This window comes from Naegleria lovaniensis (genome assembly GCF_003324165.1).
Source record: "Naegleria lovaniensis strain ATCC 30569 chromosome Unknown tig026, whole genome shotgun sequence".
In the NCBI taxonomy this organism is placed as follows: domain Eukaryota; phylum Heterolobosea; class Eutetramitea; order Acrasida; family Naegleriidae; genus Naegleria; species Naegleria lovaniensis.
The window spans coordinates 304,745-321,939 of NW_025407848.1; the positions used below are offsets into that span (position 1 = coordinate 304,745).

General features: G+C 37.2%; 7 protein-coding genes across 7 annotated transcripts; 3 read left to right on the forward strand and 4 right to left on the reverse strand.

Annotated features, from left to right (window-relative positions):
* Positions 1–433: 433 nt before the first annotated feature.
* On the reverse strand, positions 434–3,034 carry C9374_006079 (uncharacterized protein; the record flags this gene model as incomplete). Its single annotated transcript, XM_044695900.1, has 2 exons — positions 434–999; positions 1,123–3,034. The coding sequence occupies 2 exons, from the start codon at positions 3,032–3,034 to the stop codon at positions 434–436; spliced, it is 2,478 nt and encodes an 825-aa protein (XP_044547375.1).
* A 403-nt stretch (positions 3,035–3,437) lies between these two features.
* C9374_006080 (uncharacterized protein) lies at positions 3,438–5,024 on the forward strand (the record flags this gene model as incomplete). Its single annotated transcript, XM_044695902.1, has 6 exons — positions 3,438–3,544; positions 3,693–3,733; positions 4,158–4,248; positions 4,358–4,461; positions 4,636–4,735; positions 4,850–5,024. 6 exons carry the CDS (start codon positions 3,438–3,440, stop codon positions 5,022–5,024), a joined length of 618 nt encoding a protein of 205 aa, XP_044547376.1.
* Positions 5,025–5,093: 69 nt separating this feature from the next.
* C9374_006081 (uncharacterized protein) lies at positions 5,094–6,784 on the reverse strand (the record flags this gene model as incomplete). The annotated part of the gene is made up of 2 exons (XM_044695903.1): positions 5,094–6,176; positions 6,278–6,784. The coding sequence occupies 2 exons, from the start codon at positions 6,782–6,784 to the stop codon at positions 5,094–5,096; spliced, it is 1,590 nt and encodes a 529-aa protein (XP_044547377.1).
* A 412-nt stretch (positions 6,785–7,196) lies between these two features.
* C9374_006082 (uncharacterized protein) lies at positions 7,197–8,657 on the forward strand (the record flags this gene model as incomplete). Its single annotated transcript, XM_044695904.1, has 1 exon — positions 7,197–8,657. The coding sequence occupies one exon, from the start codon at positions 7,197–7,199 to the stop codon at positions 8,655–8,657; it is 1,461 nt and encodes a 486-aa protein (XP_044547378.1).
* A 69-nt stretch (positions 8,658–8,726) lies between these two features.
* Positions 8,727–12,272, reverse strand: C9374_006083 (uncharacterized protein; the record flags this gene model as incomplete). Its single annotated transcript, XM_044695905.1, has 1 exon — positions 8,727–12,272. The coding sequence occupies one exon, from the start codon at positions 12,270–12,272 to the stop codon at positions 8,727–8,729; it is 3,546 nt and encodes a 1,181-aa protein (XP_044547379.1).
* A 320-nt stretch (positions 12,273–12,592) lies between these two features.
* Positions 12,593–14,210, forward strand: C9374_006084 (uncharacterized protein; the record flags this gene model as incomplete). The annotated part of the gene is made up of 3 exons (XM_044695906.1): positions 12,593–12,624; positions 12,702–13,116; positions 13,179–14,210. The coding sequence occupies 3 exons, from the start codon at positions 12,593–12,595 to the stop codon at positions 14,208–14,210; spliced, it is 1,479 nt and encodes a 492-aa protein (XP_044547380.1).
* A 43-nt stretch (positions 14,211–14,253) lies between these two features.
* On the reverse strand, positions 14,254–17,145 carry C9374_006085 (uncharacterized protein; the record flags this gene model as incomplete). Its single annotated transcript, XM_044695907.1, has 1 exon — positions 14,254–17,145. The coding sequence occupies one exon, from the start codon at positions 17,143–17,145 to the stop codon at positions 14,254–14,256; it is 2,892 nt and encodes a 963-aa protein (XP_044547381.1).
* Positions 17,146–17,195: the final 50 nt, after the last annotated feature.

The following is a 17,195-nucleotide window of genomic DNA, read 5'->3' on the forward strand; positions in this document are numbered from 1 at the left end:
TGATACCCAGTCCTGAAGAAAAGAAAAGTTGGAAGTTAAAATTCGAAAAGGGCTACAAAGAATGGCAAGAACATTGGACAGCCGCTCTTCGTGACGAGCCCGTTTTAGCAATTTCTAAGGACGATAAATGTTTCTTGAGCTCTCTCAAAAAACATTTATCATCTGAACATCCACCACCAAATAATGTGGTTTTGAAGTGGACGACAAAGTTCGCCAAAGATGAAAAGGGCGAATTTTTACCATTCAAGCTTTGGTTTGGTTTCAAAAAGCCTTTGAAACTGATCAAGCAAAGAATTATAAGAGCGAATTCAGAACATGCGGTTCTTTCTTATTCACTCATGTTCCATTTACCTCAAGCTCGTTAATGACGCAACAAGGAGCTTTGTAAATGATTTCTCAGAATGATTTGCAGGAGAGTTAATATGTCAAGCTCCTACAAGGCAATAGTTCCATTTTCTTTTAGTGTGTTCATAAAACTCTCAAATATTGGATCATCGTTAGGTTCAGGAAACCCTTCTTTTCTATTCGCCTCGAACAGTTTCAAGGTATCAGCATAATAATATCTTGCTCGTTTTGAAATGTTTTTGGTGACAAGACTTTTAGGAAGTAAACCTCTAAAATCAGCTCCCACAAATTGAATGAATCGACATTGTGATCCAGGTAAATCTTGAAAAACCCATCCACCAATATTCACAGCAAATACTGTTCTTTTTAAAGGAGCAGCCTTATCGCTTTCACACGATCTCACACACAACATGGTGCACTGATCGGTACTGTCATTCACTAATGAGCATGCAAGAACAAACTCTCTTGCTTGAAATGGAAAAGGAAATGCATAAACCTCTTGGGTTATTGTGGTAGCCAAATGCTCTTCATCTTGTCTAGGTTGATAATCAATTTTTGAGAGGACTTTGGTGTTCTTATCGAATTTGAAACGCATTTTCGTGCTTAGTAGCGTGTTAATGACAGCACTCTTTGGATAGGGAAAGATGATATCATCTAATGAGTTTTCATGTTAACGCGGTGTTAAACATGGAAATGTTGGATATTCAATAATTGTTAGAAAATTATTGAATTGTTGGAGATGAATGTAAGAAAATTCAGTAAATTACTTGTACTTACATTTAAAAAATTGAACTCCTCCGTTAGTTGAGGATGTTGCTTCGTTTCCAAGAAGATACTGATTATTGGATAAGCTCACTGTATAGTTTGGTTTCGATATGAGTGTATTCCACAAACTATTGTTCTTTAACATCATGTTTTTGATTAATTTGCATTGTTTCACTGTAATTCTTGGAATATTCATTTCAGTGAGAGATTCCACAAAACTTGTGTGACTAAATGGCTTTAACTCTGCAATAGAATTCAGAAATGCAAACCCCTTCGTCTGAACCAACGTTTTAAATTCATTCCATTCCACAAATTCTTGAAATTGCGCATCTTTTAAATTCAAACTCAAATAATTTTCAATTCGCTTAAACTCAGACATGAACCGTTTGATTATGGCATATATTTCTTCTTCGAGCGAGTCTTCTGTTGATCCGTGATGGGAACGGCCATTCGAGCCCGTTCCGTTCATAAACTTGTCCTTCTTCAATTCAAACTCTTCCATTAATTTAGAGAAGGGTTCATGTAAGTGTAGAGGTAAATTGAGTTCAATATTGGAAAAGCTATTGAAGTATTTGGAATCCATTTCCTCAATCATTCGTAACATATTTCTGAGATGAGGTAACGAATTTGAATTTAGAACGTGATGGTGATGATGAAGGAGAGGAGGTGTGGTTTGAGAAACATTGCTGTTTGAAGAGAATGTATCCAATCCGTGATGATTAGAACCGTTAGAACCTAAACTTGATGATAGGGCTGATTCGCAATTGTTGCTGTTATTGGAAATGGTATCATACGATGATGTTGCTGCTGCTACAATACTCGTCGTTGAATGGAAACATTTCCTTAATTCCTTAACACTCATCATGAAGAGTAAACTCTCGGGACTTCTCTTTTCATTGAGATATTGCAGAAACAAGTTACAAGCTTCGGAATTTTCCAGAACAGCATCATAGCTGAAGAGGTAATCATTCAAATCATGTTGAATGGAAGTATTGGCTACATTCGTTGTTGAAGAGTTGTGGTTGGAATTTTGTTTTTTCGAGAAGGAAGAAAGGGCATGATCACTTCCGAGACTCTTTATGCTCGATGGACTGTTGCTATTACCGTAATCGTCCTGATCCACACGTGTGGATGAGGGAGAGTTGTGAGTATTTGCAAGAGGTTCTTGACTCTTCTTTCTCCTCAATAGGCCAAATCGTTTCCAAGCTGATGTTTGCTGTTGTTGAACACTAACATGAGAAGGAGAGGAAGGTGGTGATGGATAGCTGTAACTACTTGAACCACACGCAGAGGTTGGAGATGACGAAGGAGAAACCATCTCATTTCTCCCAGTGGGAGGAGGTGAAGAATAATTCATGGTCGTGGAATTATCATCATCATGAGAAAAAGAAGAGGCTGTGGTTGTTGTTGTTGGAACGACCATGGTGGGACATGATTTACTATGAATTATATTCATCGGGGATGATGATGATTGATTGAGCATTGTCATGATTTGGGAAGAAGTGATGGTTGGAGTGGAAGGTGTTTCCGAAGAAGGAGCTGCATTTTCACTCTCATCGGAGCAAGGTGAAGTTGTGAGTGTCATGAAATCCTGATGGCCACAATAATAATCAGCCACAGATTGAGAAGGAATGTTTTTCAGAGATTCGATTCGGACATGTTTAGATGATGAATGGCAATTGTTGGTGTCCTTGTTGTTGTTGTTGTGATGAGTATGGTTATTGCCATGATTATTATTAACTTGAATGGTGAGCTGATGATGATGAGAATCTTTCAATTGTCGAATGGCATTGACAGCAGCATTAGAATGGGTCGTGACAGAAGCATTGCTCTCTTCCGTTTTGGTGTGGGTTAATGGCAAATCGAGAGAAGGTAGTTTGGATTCCTCCAATGCTCGTTCTCTTTGCTTGCTTTCTGAAAGCATGTAAAATGATGTCAGTAAATTAACTTGTTGACTCTGTCTCGAGTGTAGTAACGAAAACAATCAAAAAGCAAAACAGGCAAATTACTTGGTCGCACTAAAGAATGTTTTTTTTTGTCTAAAAGAATTTTTTAGCAACACACAACAACTTTGATACGACAGCTAAAGAAGGGAGGTTTGAATATGATATCACTTTCTGCTGATAATGTCCTGACAAGAGTTGGTGGATTTTGAGTTGGTGGTTAAGGAGAGATTCGAATTAGAGTATGAATTGTCTAAGCTTGGAGAACGTCAACTGTCAATCAAAAAAATAATTAAATTGCAACATTTCCTCACTTCATCTCTCCCCAATTCTCTTTTACAACAACAACAATAAATAATAACATCACCACTACCCTCCATTCACATGACCGAACCAGTTGAAGATTTTGAGCTTTCTGACGACAACTCTTTGAAAATTATTGTTGTTGGTGATGCGAGTGTGGGTAAAACTTGCATGTTGATTTCCTACAGGTAAGTGTGTTTGAAGTGATACTTTTCATTGAAAACAATATTATTCTTCATTCATCATTTCACTACAACATGTATTTCATCATCATCATCATCATCATCATCATCATGGTGATCATTTTTCATCTCATTATTGAATCATACATTTTAGTAATAATGAATTTCCAACAGAGTACAACCCAACAGTTTTTGGTGCGTTTTTATATTTAATTGATGATTTTTATTATTAACTCGCGTCAAATAATGATTCATTCACGTTCACCTCAATGGATGTTTCAATAATTAATTGGTGTTGTTGGTTTCGCATCATCATCATCATTGGCATTTCATCTTTTTAAATTATCAATCACCTACAATTGTTGGACTTCAATACATTGATGGTACTACTACATCACACGATTCGGCCTCTCTCTTCTTGCCTGACTGTTTTCGACATCATCGGTTCACTTTCGTTCACATTATGGCCCTAAAAATTCTGATTGTTCCAATTTCACTTTCACGTCTTCAATGAATGTATGAACACCAACAATCAACAAATTGGACAATGGCTGTGGAACTCTTTCGACAACAAAATTGAACACAATCGACAACAACATACAATTTCGTCTTTCAACAGATAACTACACTGCCAATGTGGTGTACAAGGAAAAGACTGTGACTCTAGGCTTATGGGATACTGCAGGAACAGATGAATACGATCAATTACGGTACGTGGTTGTGTTGTAAATTTGTCGAGGAGAATTATATTGATTGCTATCAATTTTTATTATTTCAATGGACGCGATTGGTTCAAAATTTTCATATTCATGACAACAGACCTCTTTCTTATCCCGATACTCATATCTTTGTGATTGTTTTTGATGTAACCAATAAGGATTCTTTGGAGTCTGTCACGAAAAAATGGGTTCCTGAAATTAAAGGTAAGTATTTTGATCGTGTTGGGAGTGACAAACAGCTCAACTATTGCTTTTTAAATTGGATCTATTGGACGACACATAATTCCGATGATTGTGTGAACAATGAATTATTGATTGAATTTGTGCTGGGAATGCATTGAATCTAAAATTCTGCTCTGCTGCTGTGGAAACAAATAGAACACACAAAGGATCGACCAGGAGGTGTACCATTCCTGATTGTAGGAAACAAATTGGACTTGAGAAATGATCCTAAGGAAAAGGATAGATGTGTACCAAGGTAAGTCTTTTGAACAACTTTGGCGAATCTCTAACTCACGTGTTGCATTATTTTGTAAATTTCCAAAATATTTCTCAATGATCATTCAATGTTTAAATCATCACATACAAATAGATCTGAGGCTGAAAAAGTCAAACAAAAGACTGGTGCCGCTCGTCTGTTAGAATGTAGTGCTAAAACACAAGAAGGATTGAAGGATGTTTTTGAACAATGTATTGAAGTAGTCATAGAAAACTATATGAAGAAGAAGAAGGGTGGAAAGAAAAATGAAAAGTGTACTCTTCAATAGTCGTCGTTGTCACCTTCAATGCTCGAGTAATCCGAAACTTCACTTATCTATTACGGATTAATTATTGTATTACTGTAATTGTTGCATGCGCTGTTTTAGCAATGCAACCTGCTCACTTGTTGATAAATTCAATGAAGTGTCATCATTAATTGTCAATGTTGGAGTATTTGTCATAATGTTGGAAGCAGTTGCACTTGTAGTTGTGGAACTAATTCGAGTTTTGCTTGCCTCTGTTTTGAGTTGATTAATTTGTGACCGTACATGGTCAAACATTTTACACTCAGATTGGTGTGTCAAGATTCTTATTCTTTCATCCATCACTTTGTACGTTTCTCTTGCGATACGTTGTTCTATTTTAGCCAGAGAATTCTTGAATTTGTTTCCCATTTTTTCGTAGAACTTTGACTTGAACTCTTCAATTTCTTTTTTCACTAATGTGTCAACATTTTCCTCAACAGATTGCATACGCTTTTTTAATTCCTCCACTTCTTTCTGCACCTCTTCCAACCTTTGTGAAATATCTGTTACTTGATCTTTTGTGGACAACGGTTGTTGAGTTTTTCTTTTGTTGATTTCGCCAATTTTTTCTGAGAGTTCTTCGAGATTCTTTTTTGTTTTGGCTAAATTGGTTTCTCTTGACTTGACTTTCATTCTCCTTTCTTCTAGAATCAAATTTTCCTTCCCTGGGTTGTGGTCTTTTTTTGATGAGGATTTAAGGGAAACAGTTTTTGGCTCCACAACTTTCAAATTGGTATTTGTGATATCCTTTAAAGGAATTTCCAGTGTTGGGGAATGTTTTGTCGTCTTGATGTCTTTGGAAGGAGATATTTTCTTAGGTGAGGAAAGAGGAAGGTTTGTGTTTGAAGGCAACTGTTCCTTTTCAGAAGATTTGAACGTAGGCATGGAGACAGTTAACGGATTTCTGGTACTGTTAGATTTTTGTTTAAACGTTGGAATTGAGATGAGAGGAGAGGCTGATAACTCTTTCAATGAAACGTTTGTGCAATTTAGCATCATGGTGCCATTCACCAAGTAGTTGTCCACATTCAGGAGATGGGATTCGCTAGCATCAAACATCAAGTCGTCAAACTTGCTGCTAAATTCCGTGATCTTTGTGGGTGATGTGTCCAAAATGGGGTTAGGAGAGAGAGTCTGACGAAGAGCGTCCATTGTATCATCTGGTAAATCTGGTTTGAATTGTGGAGGTAACGAGGAAATAACGTCGATATTTGTTGTTGGAGAAATGTGTTGACGAGGGACTCTTTCAAGGTCTCTGCTGAGGTTTTTGCCTCTGAATTGGGTGGTAAAACTGAAGGCAGTTCCTTCATCACGAATACCTTATTAAGATAAACTCGATTTCCTCCAAACGTGTCCGTTACTGAAAATTTGAAATAGCAGAAATCGGAAGGAATGGACTGAATCTCAAACAAGTGATAAGAAACGTTCTCCTCAGCTCTGAGGCTAGACCAATGGATGAATGGCCCATCTCTTTCCCTTGAAATAAACATTTTAATCTTTTTCGGATTGAACACATATCTCTTTTTGCAGAACCATCCGACACATCCAACCGAATAAGCATGAGGAGGTAATTGAATAATACATTCTTGAGGTAGTCCAACCTCACTAATCCAAATATCATCCTCTTCCTCCGAGAGTATGCTATTGCAAGGATAATCTTCCTGCTCAGATGATGATGAAACAATACAAGCTCCTTTTCTTAGGCAGCACAAGTTGCTCTCCTCTTGAAGAGACATTCGCATGTGGTTGCTTTTTTTTTGTAAAATTTTGACCGCCAAATTTTAAAGTTGTTGGCAACGATAAGAAAAGGCGGTTAATAAGATATGATTATCAAATTCAAATAATATTTTACGTTGATTATACAGGGCTCCCCACAACCTGGCACTTGTACCCTTTTTCGACAGACGCAGATTCGACTCTCAAAACAGTTCATAGGAACATTCATTGCTTTCATTTGTTATCATATTCACAAAATTAAGAGTTGTTGCATTGGTCCTACTTTCCATACATCCGTGCGACGATGTCGTTGAAGGAAACTCCTTTTAACATTTTCTTAATTCCGTGCTGCCTCAAAGTATTAACTGATCACTTTCAGGCAACGTGATTGCCTTCTCACAACCGCTCATTGTAATCCTTTTACAACATTAAAAAAAAATGTCTCAACCTTCCTCTCCATCCAGCAACAAGCCTAAAAAGATCAAAATCAACTGCCCTTTGAATTTTGGTTCAGAATCAACTCTATGTTTGGAGAGTGATACATTAATCTCGAGCTCAATCTATGAAAAAGTTTCTTCTCTTCCCATTTTGCTTTCATCAAAGAAAGATAGTCTTCCTTTTCTTTTGAAAGATCAAGATTCTAAATTCATCTTTCCGAGCTCGAAACAAATTCCAAAAACAACTCTTGATTTGGTTGTTCCTGTGTCCAAAACATTACGTGATGATAGTGAAACAACTATGGCGAACAATGAGAGTAATCAAATCGAATCATTGGCCAAGTTGTGGAAGAATCGAAAGGCATACAAGGAATTATTTGCTAATCATTCAAAGTATGTGAAACCTGATTATTGGATTCTGTTTGCAAGCGATGATCAGGTATTGGCCAATATTGTGAAATCGTTGGAGCCTGATGACGTGAGATTGATGTGTAAATTCTTCAAAATTGAAGAGTTTTTGAAATCAAGTACGAGAGACAATGTCAGAGAGTTGTTGTGTGCTTTCTTGTCTCCAATCATCACACAGAATATTAGTGAGAAGGAATCCATGTTGCTTTTACAATTTAAACCACCATTGTTCTTGAATCCTTGCTCCAAAGAATTCTATATTGGTAATTTATATGAGAAGAAAAACGTCACAAGAATTGAGAAGAGTGACTCGTTGATTATTCTTTTAAGTTTAGTGGAGAAGTGTGCATTGACTCAACCATTGGACAACGCCGTGGTTGAATTATTGAGATTTAATGATGTTGGCAACACTGTTGAATTTCAAAACAAACTCTCAGCGTTTCAAGTAGATCAAGAAAAGAAGGAAAAGATTATGAACGCTCTCAAAAACAAGGATACCAAATTTATTGATCTGCTTGCAAAGGGAGCAAAAAACGCTTTGAAACTATCTACGGATGAAAAACGTGCAGAATTTGCGTCAGAAATCAAGAAGAAGGCTTGGGAACAATGTAAAGCTCTGTCAGCGTCAAAAAGTATTGAGGGTCTTTGTGATTATTTTCGTTTGGACATGTATGGCTCAGTAATTTCACTTATTGGTACAAGCGGAGGCCCAACCGGGATTCAAGTCGATCATGTTTTTCCTGATAATTTGGGAGGGCCAAATACGTTGGAAAATGCAGCACCAATTCATTGGAAAGCAAACAATATAAAATCGGACACTCCCAAGGAATTTTTAGATTTAACACCAGATGGCAAGGACTGGTTTAATGAGAAACAATTTATTTCATGTGCCAAAGAGTATGGAGTTTGGTGTTTACTTGGTTTAACACCATATGGCATTAAGGAAGAGCAAGATAAGATTAACTTGCTAGAATTGGACAAGAAAATTAAGGAATATCAACCACCGACCACTAAACGATCAGTATCGTCATCAACCATCGATCAACAACAGTAAATGAACAAGTATGCAATAATTTAAAATAAATTGTTATTGGTAATACATCATTGAACAAAATGTTGTCAGCTACTTTCTTAACAGGCCTTCGATAGTGGATCTATATCTATAGGCAGCAATAACTAAGAGAATGAATACCAATGCAAATAGAGGTTTTTGGTCGATGTGATCGTGAGATCCAGTTTGTGATCGGGATGGCTCACTTGGCTTCAAAGAGAAGTTAATGAGAGAGTGATATTTGGTAGAAGAGAGGGTTTCAACTTGAATATCAGAGCCGAGTGAAGCAGCCCCAGCACTTGAAGACTTGTCTCTTTGATTTTCTTCCTGTGCATTTTGCTCCTTAATATTTTTCACACCTACAATTGAGTGAGTGACAGTGTTAAGCTTTCCTGCTTTACCGGAGGATGTCACTCTTATATAGAATTTAGTATTATCGTCACGAAAATAGTTCTCAACGGGTAGGGTGAAATGGAAGAAGTTGGTGAGAGGAAGCTTTTGGGAAGAAATAATCTTGAATTGTTTGGCGTTAGAGCTTGTCAATAAATCAATTTCAACTGTAATATTGTCTTGAATAGAAATGTCGCTAGAAAGAGAGACTTCTCCAGAGAATTGTAAGGTAGTTTGCTTGAAAATGATAAAGTCATTTCCAAAAACGTCATTGTTGTTTTCCTTTTGAATCACAATCTGCTTTGGTGAGGATCTTTCGATGTTATGTTGAGTATTTCCAACTGTAATGTAGTATCTGATGTTTGGTTTCAATCCACGCAATCTGAACTCGCCTTTCTGATCAGTAGTGACTTCTTCATATTCTCCAGAATCTTTGGAAATGGCTTGTATGGTCACACCTGGTTCAGGCTCGTTTCCAATCGACTTGACACTTCCAAATGCAGAAAATCCGGTCTTCTTATATGTAAAAGCAATTTCTTCATCCTTTCCTTGACCTAATTCAAGATACTTTGAGCTTGGTTCAAATTCATATTCCTTAAGAGTGGCCTTGACAAAGTATTTATCAGGCAATAAATTGCGCACTGTAATCTTTCCCTCTGCTGGAACAATAGTATTGCTTCTGTGTTTGCTTGATACAATGGAAATTAAAACACCTTCTAGTTGGGTAGATACAGTAATAGATGCAAGTTTGTGTGCCTTAAAGTTGTTACCCTGGATTTGCTCGAATGAATAACCTTCAAGTTCTGCTGCCAATTTGTATTCAGCATCGTCATAGAGAGGTCCAATTTTGAAGGTACCGTTGTCATCTGTATATGCAACACGTTCTCCAGAGTTGACTGAGATTTTGACTCCCTTAATTTTTTCAGAAACGCTACCAGAAATGTATCTACCTTCTTTTCCATCAAATGAAGGAATTTCAGGAATACATTTACCACTCTGGATCATTTCCTTTGTAATTTTGAATACTCTTTTTTGTGGGAAGAATAACAGCGTGTCGCTTTGAGGCTTAATCTCAAAGGTGCTCTCTGAAGCAGTTGTTGTAAAGTATTGATAAATCAAAGAATTTGTACCTCTTGATGCTGTAACAGTGGATTTTTCTTGAGGTGTGTCGAGATTGGTAATGTGAACCACAACTTTCTCGTTCGATGGAGTATTAATTTGTCCTCTAATTAAGTACCCAGATACTTCCAAGTCAATAACTTTTGGAGAGGCTGTATCATACTCATAGTTATTTCCATCCTTAAACTTGAAGCAACTCTCTTGAATGGAAAGTTCATACACACCATGTGTAGGTACACACAATGAATTCATTCCTTTTCTCAAAGAGGTGACGACTGTCTTGTCTGTGCTGGATTTGAGTTTAGAAGAAAGTTTAACTCCTTCATGAGAAGATCTGACTGTAATACTGTATCCAATTTGTTCAAATAAAATTTCTTGATCCTTATCTCTTAGATCAACAATTACTTCGTTCGAGTTTGATTTCCAACATACTGTTTGCTGTTCAACACGAACAGTATACCTCGTTGGCAATAAATTTTCAAAGCGGACTGGAGTTGTTGTGTCAGTATCTTGTTGAGCAATCTTGCGTTTTTCCTTATCCAAAAGAATAACAGTAGCTTTTTCTGCTGACTTCAATTTGAGTTGAACATCAAGTTTGAAGAACGTTTGAGCAATTTGGAGACCTTTCATGGGTTCATTATGGAACTCAAATGTCAGAGGATGAAAATTAAATTGGTCACTGTCAGGCAAAACTTCCAATGATGCGGTAGTAGTGGCTTTCTTTTGAACTGGTACGTCAAAGCAGAAGTCATTCTTTGTAGATGTTTGCAATTTTTGGTCGGCAACCTTAAGAATCACTTGTCTCTTTTGACTCAAAGGAGTGTCACTGATTAAATTTCCACAAAGCTGAACGTGGGTTGGCTTAATGCTGTCCATTTGAGTTTTTGAAGGAAGGGGAGATACACTGACCTTTGGGAATGTGAAGCCCATGTATTCGGTCTGAATGTCCAATACTTCATTTCCATTCAAATCATCCAATGTAAAGAAGCCTTCATTGTCAGTCGATTTTTCCTTTCGTTTTTGTGTTTTCTTATTAATAATGGTCAACTTGGCCTTAGCTAATGGTTTATCTTTGGCATCAAGAACTTGACCTCTCACAGAAAAACCAGTTACTCTAAAGCTTCTCTTAATAACAACATTATTTGGGCTTGCAAGCTTAAAGCTAATCTCTGCAGGATCAATGTTGAATTTTTTGTATTCAGCGCTTACCACATAGTCTCCATTCACAAACACAGGCAAGCCCTTGAATTCAAATGATCCATTGCTATCGGTGGTCGTGACACAAATGCCATTTGCTGGGTCGCTAGGTTTTGTGCAAGGAAGAGAGATTTCTTTGTTAATGCGAGTAGGTTTCTTAAGATAGACGGTAACACCAGCAATTGGTAAGTCACTATCAGAGCCTTCAATGCTTGATGACAGCACAACTTTTCCTGCAGCTTTAAAGCCGCCAATCACAATTGGCTTACCAATGTGAATGGATCCATCTTTGTTCACTGTCAAGGAAGTGGAAGGAGAAGAAAAGATTAATTCTGGATGACTTGCAACTAGCTCATAATTGCCAGGCAATACTTGGTCAAAAGAGAGAGCTCCATCTTGTTTGGTTGTTGATTTTCTTTCGGCTTGATTTCCTTTTTTCAATGTAACTTGAACGCCAACAGGTGCTCCCTCCAATAATACTTCGGAATCTAACTGTTGAACTTTGATGGCACCACTAGCTGTGATTCTATATCCAACAATATAAAAGTCTAAATTCTTCTTGGAGGCTAGTGTCTTCAAATTTCCTTCAATACCTTCGGGTTCAATTGAAAGAGCCTTGTTGCTTGAAACAGCTTTCAAAGTATAAGTACTCTTATCATCTTCGTCATAAATCGGAAGAAGCCAAAATCCCGATTCTGGTGATACTTCAACCTTTTCCTTTACGTAACCCTTGCTGTTGACCAAGTGAATTGAAATTGTGCTATAATCAAACGAAGTATCTTTCAATTCATCCTTTGTTTTGATAAAGCCATCAATGGTCGTCTGGGCATTGATTGAATAAATTAAAAAAGAAGAAAAAAGCAAGAAGAAAATGACTGATGATGCTGTCCGTGCTATTGCTCTCTTGTGCATTTTTTATCTTTTCACAAATATTTCCTGCAAATTATTGTCCACAAGCCTTCATCATACATTGATCAACAACGATTCCGACATAATTTTAAAAAACAATTGACACATCTTGCAAGAAAGAATTGACATTTAAAGTCTTCCAATGTTGGCCAAAATGGTGGTCGATCCGATTGCTCTATCAGTGTTGATCCATTTGCTGCTACATACCTTTCCGCTAACAGCGCGTTCTTCCCGCCCTTACTCGCTACAAAAATACACTTTTAAAAAAAACACAAAAAGGTTCACTCAACAACGCTCACATTTCAAACCACCACACATCAAACATGGGTCAAAATATTGATAAGAGAAGCTATAGGTGAGTACTTTATATTTGATGATACTCAAGGCGACTAATTCACTATTGCCTAATTCACTACTTTTCCTCCACAACAGACGAGAGCATAGCGAGCTTTACATGAAGCTCATACAATATTATAGAGACGGAATGGATGATGATGCACAGAGCCCAACTTCTTCCGAGCAACAAGCATCGTCAGAGGATGTGGTCAAAGTCTTTATCAGAAAAAGGCCAATGTTTGAGAGAGATCTCAAAGCAGGAGAGTACGATGTAGTAACGTGTAAAAAGCATGACATTATCGTTCATGATTGTAGAATGCACCCGTCGATGAAGCCTAATCTTGCCTATGTAGAATCGTACAAGTTTCCCTATCCAAATACGGAGGTGTTCAACGACCAATCTTCAACGGATCAAGTGTATGCTTCGGCCTTGAAACCGTTAGTTGACTATGTCGCCGGTGGTAACGTTGGAACCATGTTTTGCTTTGGACAAACAGGAAGTGGAAAGACTGTAAGTATTTCTTCAACCGATTCGCATAGATTCATCAATGAAATGTTTGTTAATAATACTAGTTCACAATAACAGGATTGGTGAAGCTCTTGTCAAAAGACCTATTTACACAATTAGGTAAACAAGGAAAGTTTAGTGTGACTGCTACCTGTATTGAACTTATTGGCGAGACAGCCTATGACCTGTTGAGTGACCACGCTGAGGTGGCCTTAAGAGAAGGAAAAAACGGAGAAGTCGTTATTTGTGGCAACAAACTTTGTGCATTGAATAATGGATCTGAATTCAATGAGTTGTACAATTATGCAGCAAAGTTGAGAGAAACTCATGCAACCAAGGTGAATTCCAACTCTTCACGATCTCATTACATTTGTCGAGTTTTCATTGACGACTCGGCTACTGGAAAACAATTTGCAAGACTTACTTTGTGTGATTTAGCAGGATCTGAAAGAAATGTAGATTCCAACGAGCATGACATTGAACGACTTAAGGAAACAGCTCAAATTAACAGTTCTCTGATGGCCTTGAAAGAAGTCATTCGATGTGTAGCTCTTAACAAGGAAAATGAAGGAAGCAAGGTCCACATTCCATTCAGAACAAGCAAACTGACCAGAGTGTTGAAAGACTGCTTTGAAATTGATGAAAAAAAGAAGCGTCCACACACTGTTGTTGTTGCAACTGTATCTCCTCTTGCATGTGACACAGAACATACAATCAATACTTTAAAGCATACTTGCCTCATGATGAGCAGTGACAGCAACATGACAGGAGAGAAAATGGTTGTTCAAGATGTTCTTGGTGCTGATCCTTACCAAAAGAAAACCAATGTTTTGAAACCAATAGCCAAAATGACCTATGAAGAAACTTTGGAATGGATTGGTTCTATTCAGAAAGGAAAATTCAAGAAGCATCTCACCAAATTCCCAACTTCAATGGATGGTAAAGCCTTATCTCGATTCCCTGACAAGCGATTGCAGCAAATCCTTGGAAGTGAATCACTTGGTTTGGACCTCCGAAAGGAGATTATGAATTACACAGATAAGTGTAATCAACAAAAGAAACAACAAGCAGAGGAGAACCGAAACCTCTCCAAATAACTTTCTCTATCTTACCTATTTATTTATAAATACAACTTTCTATTCAAAGATTAAGCTTAATGACCTCATTATTATCATTCTCAAAGGGAATTCTTGTCAAGGTTACCTTTGAGTTCTCAATTTTAGGTAAAACAGATATCGTGGATGGTATTGATGTTGTCGGACTGGCCTTGTCGTCCCATTTTAATACCAAAATGTTTGGGGGTTCTACATTCGTTTCATGCCCTTCATGCACGTTCAAGATATCGTCCACTATTTTACGAATTTCTTTAACTTCAACAATTGGTAAATGCACAACCATTCTCGAATAGTGATAAAATGGATCGTTCAAGGAGGTTTTTAGTCCCTCATCATTGGGATCAATTTCAATAACATCTTCAATTGGCTGCACTGGATGTTCTGAATCTGTAGTAGTTGTATAAAATAGAGAATGAAGAGGGGATGTGGCAGATGAGAGACCAAACCTCAGTCTATGTCGTTGCTTTTCATTTAAACACTCCTCCACAAGACTTATTCTAGAAAGTGGAAGAACTGCTAACAAACCCTCAACATCATTGAAAGGTCTTCCTTTTTGGAAGTTCACAACACCATCTTTGAAAAGCTCTTTCAAATGCTTAAAGTCACTTGCACATGGAGCATAATGACACTGATATGCCCATTCCCAAGAAGGAACTCCAAAATAGTAATAATGAAAGATCCAAAACAATGCACGAACATATTCAGACACGAGATGCTTGACTTGCTCGCCACCTCCTTCTACCGCATGATCATAAACAATATTCATCTTCTTCTTGTAGTAATTGGTTTTCCACTTTTCAATGTCCACATAGGGTGGAGGAGGCATTCCTTCCTTCTTTTTTAAAGAAATGGAATTGGTAATGACTTTGAATTTCTTCACACGTTCTTCCTCTTGGCTCATCTCAAAAGAAATGTTGTGCTTTTTTTGATGACTATAATCCTTCTTTTTCCATGACTTTTTCGATACTTTGACAAGTTTGCTTCCTGTCTTTGTGGAGACATTTCCAAATAGAACTAATTGATCAATGGTTGTGGTCTGAGTTTTTTGAATTACATTCTCAACAATGATACTGAGTCTGCTCACATTTTGGAATGCGTTGAGTTTCAATTTGAGTTCACAAGTCTCGAGTGCATTCAAAAGGTCAGTAGAGGAAAATTCTTGAGCAACTTTGTGAGTTTCCATTGCGACAAAATCCACATTTTGATTCACAAAAAGCTTGACTACCATTCCATTCAGTTGTTGTGCCGAATTTCCAATTCTTAAAATTAAACTACAAAGACTCAATGGTTGTTTAAATTGAATATCAAACATGATTTCAGAATCAATGGTACTTTTCACCACATACTGAGAAGTAAAGGTACCAGAGACACTTTTTGTGATGGATGACAGCAATAAAAACTGTTTCAAATCTTGTGTTGCATTCAAGCACATGAGATTATTCAAATCAATCATGGACAGCAAGTTCTTATAATGCTCTGGATTGACGCTGGATGAAACAAGCTCAAGGTCACTGTCATCGGTATGACCAGCTTTTGGTTCTTTTTCTTCCTTCTTTTTCTTCTTTTCTTCCTCAATTTTCTTTTTTTGGTTTAATAAATCTAACTCTCTCTTGAGACGATTGGTGAGAACTCGAACTTCCAATTTTCCAATGACTTGTATGAACAGTTCAAGTTTGTCTAAATCAATTAATTTTGAAGTGTTACTAGTGTCTGATATGTACTGGAACTTAAATACAGTAGTGAATAAGCTTCGATAGACCTTGAACAAATATCCCAATGCATTTTCCTCCTTTCCTATATCTAGTGTTGGAAGTGCTGTGACAAAATCATTTCCACAGAGAAAAAGCATTAGAACAAAATCGTCAATCACTCTATTCAAATCAAACTCAACAGGAGGTGAAGACTTGTCCTCTTGATTCTTCATGTAATCTGAAATTAATTTTCGCACCACAGAAATGTCAACCACATGGAACTTGTGATCGAACCGATCCTTATCATAACCTTTTGCTTTTTTAAGCCTTCTCTTGATTCGCCAATTATGATAGAGTTGCTGTGAATTTAATTGTACCGATGACGTCCAATCACGTAAAATGTAGAATTGTTCTTCATGTGTCGTTAATGCAAGAAATATCAAATCTGAATCCATTCCATAAATCATAAATTTTTCATTGCTATTCACACTAGTGTTCACATTAGTTTTAGATTTTTGTAATTCTCGAATGTGTGCAATAATTTTGTGTTCACCTTCTCCTGGCACTGAAGAATCAGAAAACACAATATTTTCAATACTTCTCCAATGTTGATCATCTTGAAGTTTTCTCTTGATGAAAAATTGTAAATGCTCGGATAATTGTTTCATGAAAGAGGTGCCGCTCGTGATTGAAATGGAATCGAGTAGAGCATCCTCTTTGCTACTGGCACCAACTGTCGAATGCGCAGTGGTTCGTCTTTTTGGCAATCCAGTACTATTCTTAAAGGATACCCATCTTCTTTCTCGTTGTTGATTGATTTTTGCTGCGGGTGCAACACCATCCAGAGCAAAATATAAAGTCTTACAAGGAGGAAATCGATACACAATTTCTTCAATATATAACATGATCGAAAGAATAAATCGTTCAAACGTTAATTCTAGCGTCGTATCTTCCTCGTGAGTGGATGGATCAGAGCTTGATGCATCTGATTTTTGTTCGGAATCCTTTTGATGTGTATTGCTGCTTGTTTGAAATAATTTATCCAACACTTTTGTTTGTAAATTACAGTCTTTAAAGGTGTGAATAATTCCGTTAAGATCAAGAAAGAGATGATCAATGGGAAATTTATTCTCTTGCTTTGAGTCAAGAGAAGAGGAAGGAACCACTTCCCGAATCATCTCAGGGCATTCCTGTAAGAGCCAATAGAAAAAGAATGGAACGCCCATTTTTTTTAACTTTGCTTTCCACAAACAAAGTTCAATTTCAAAAAGTGGTT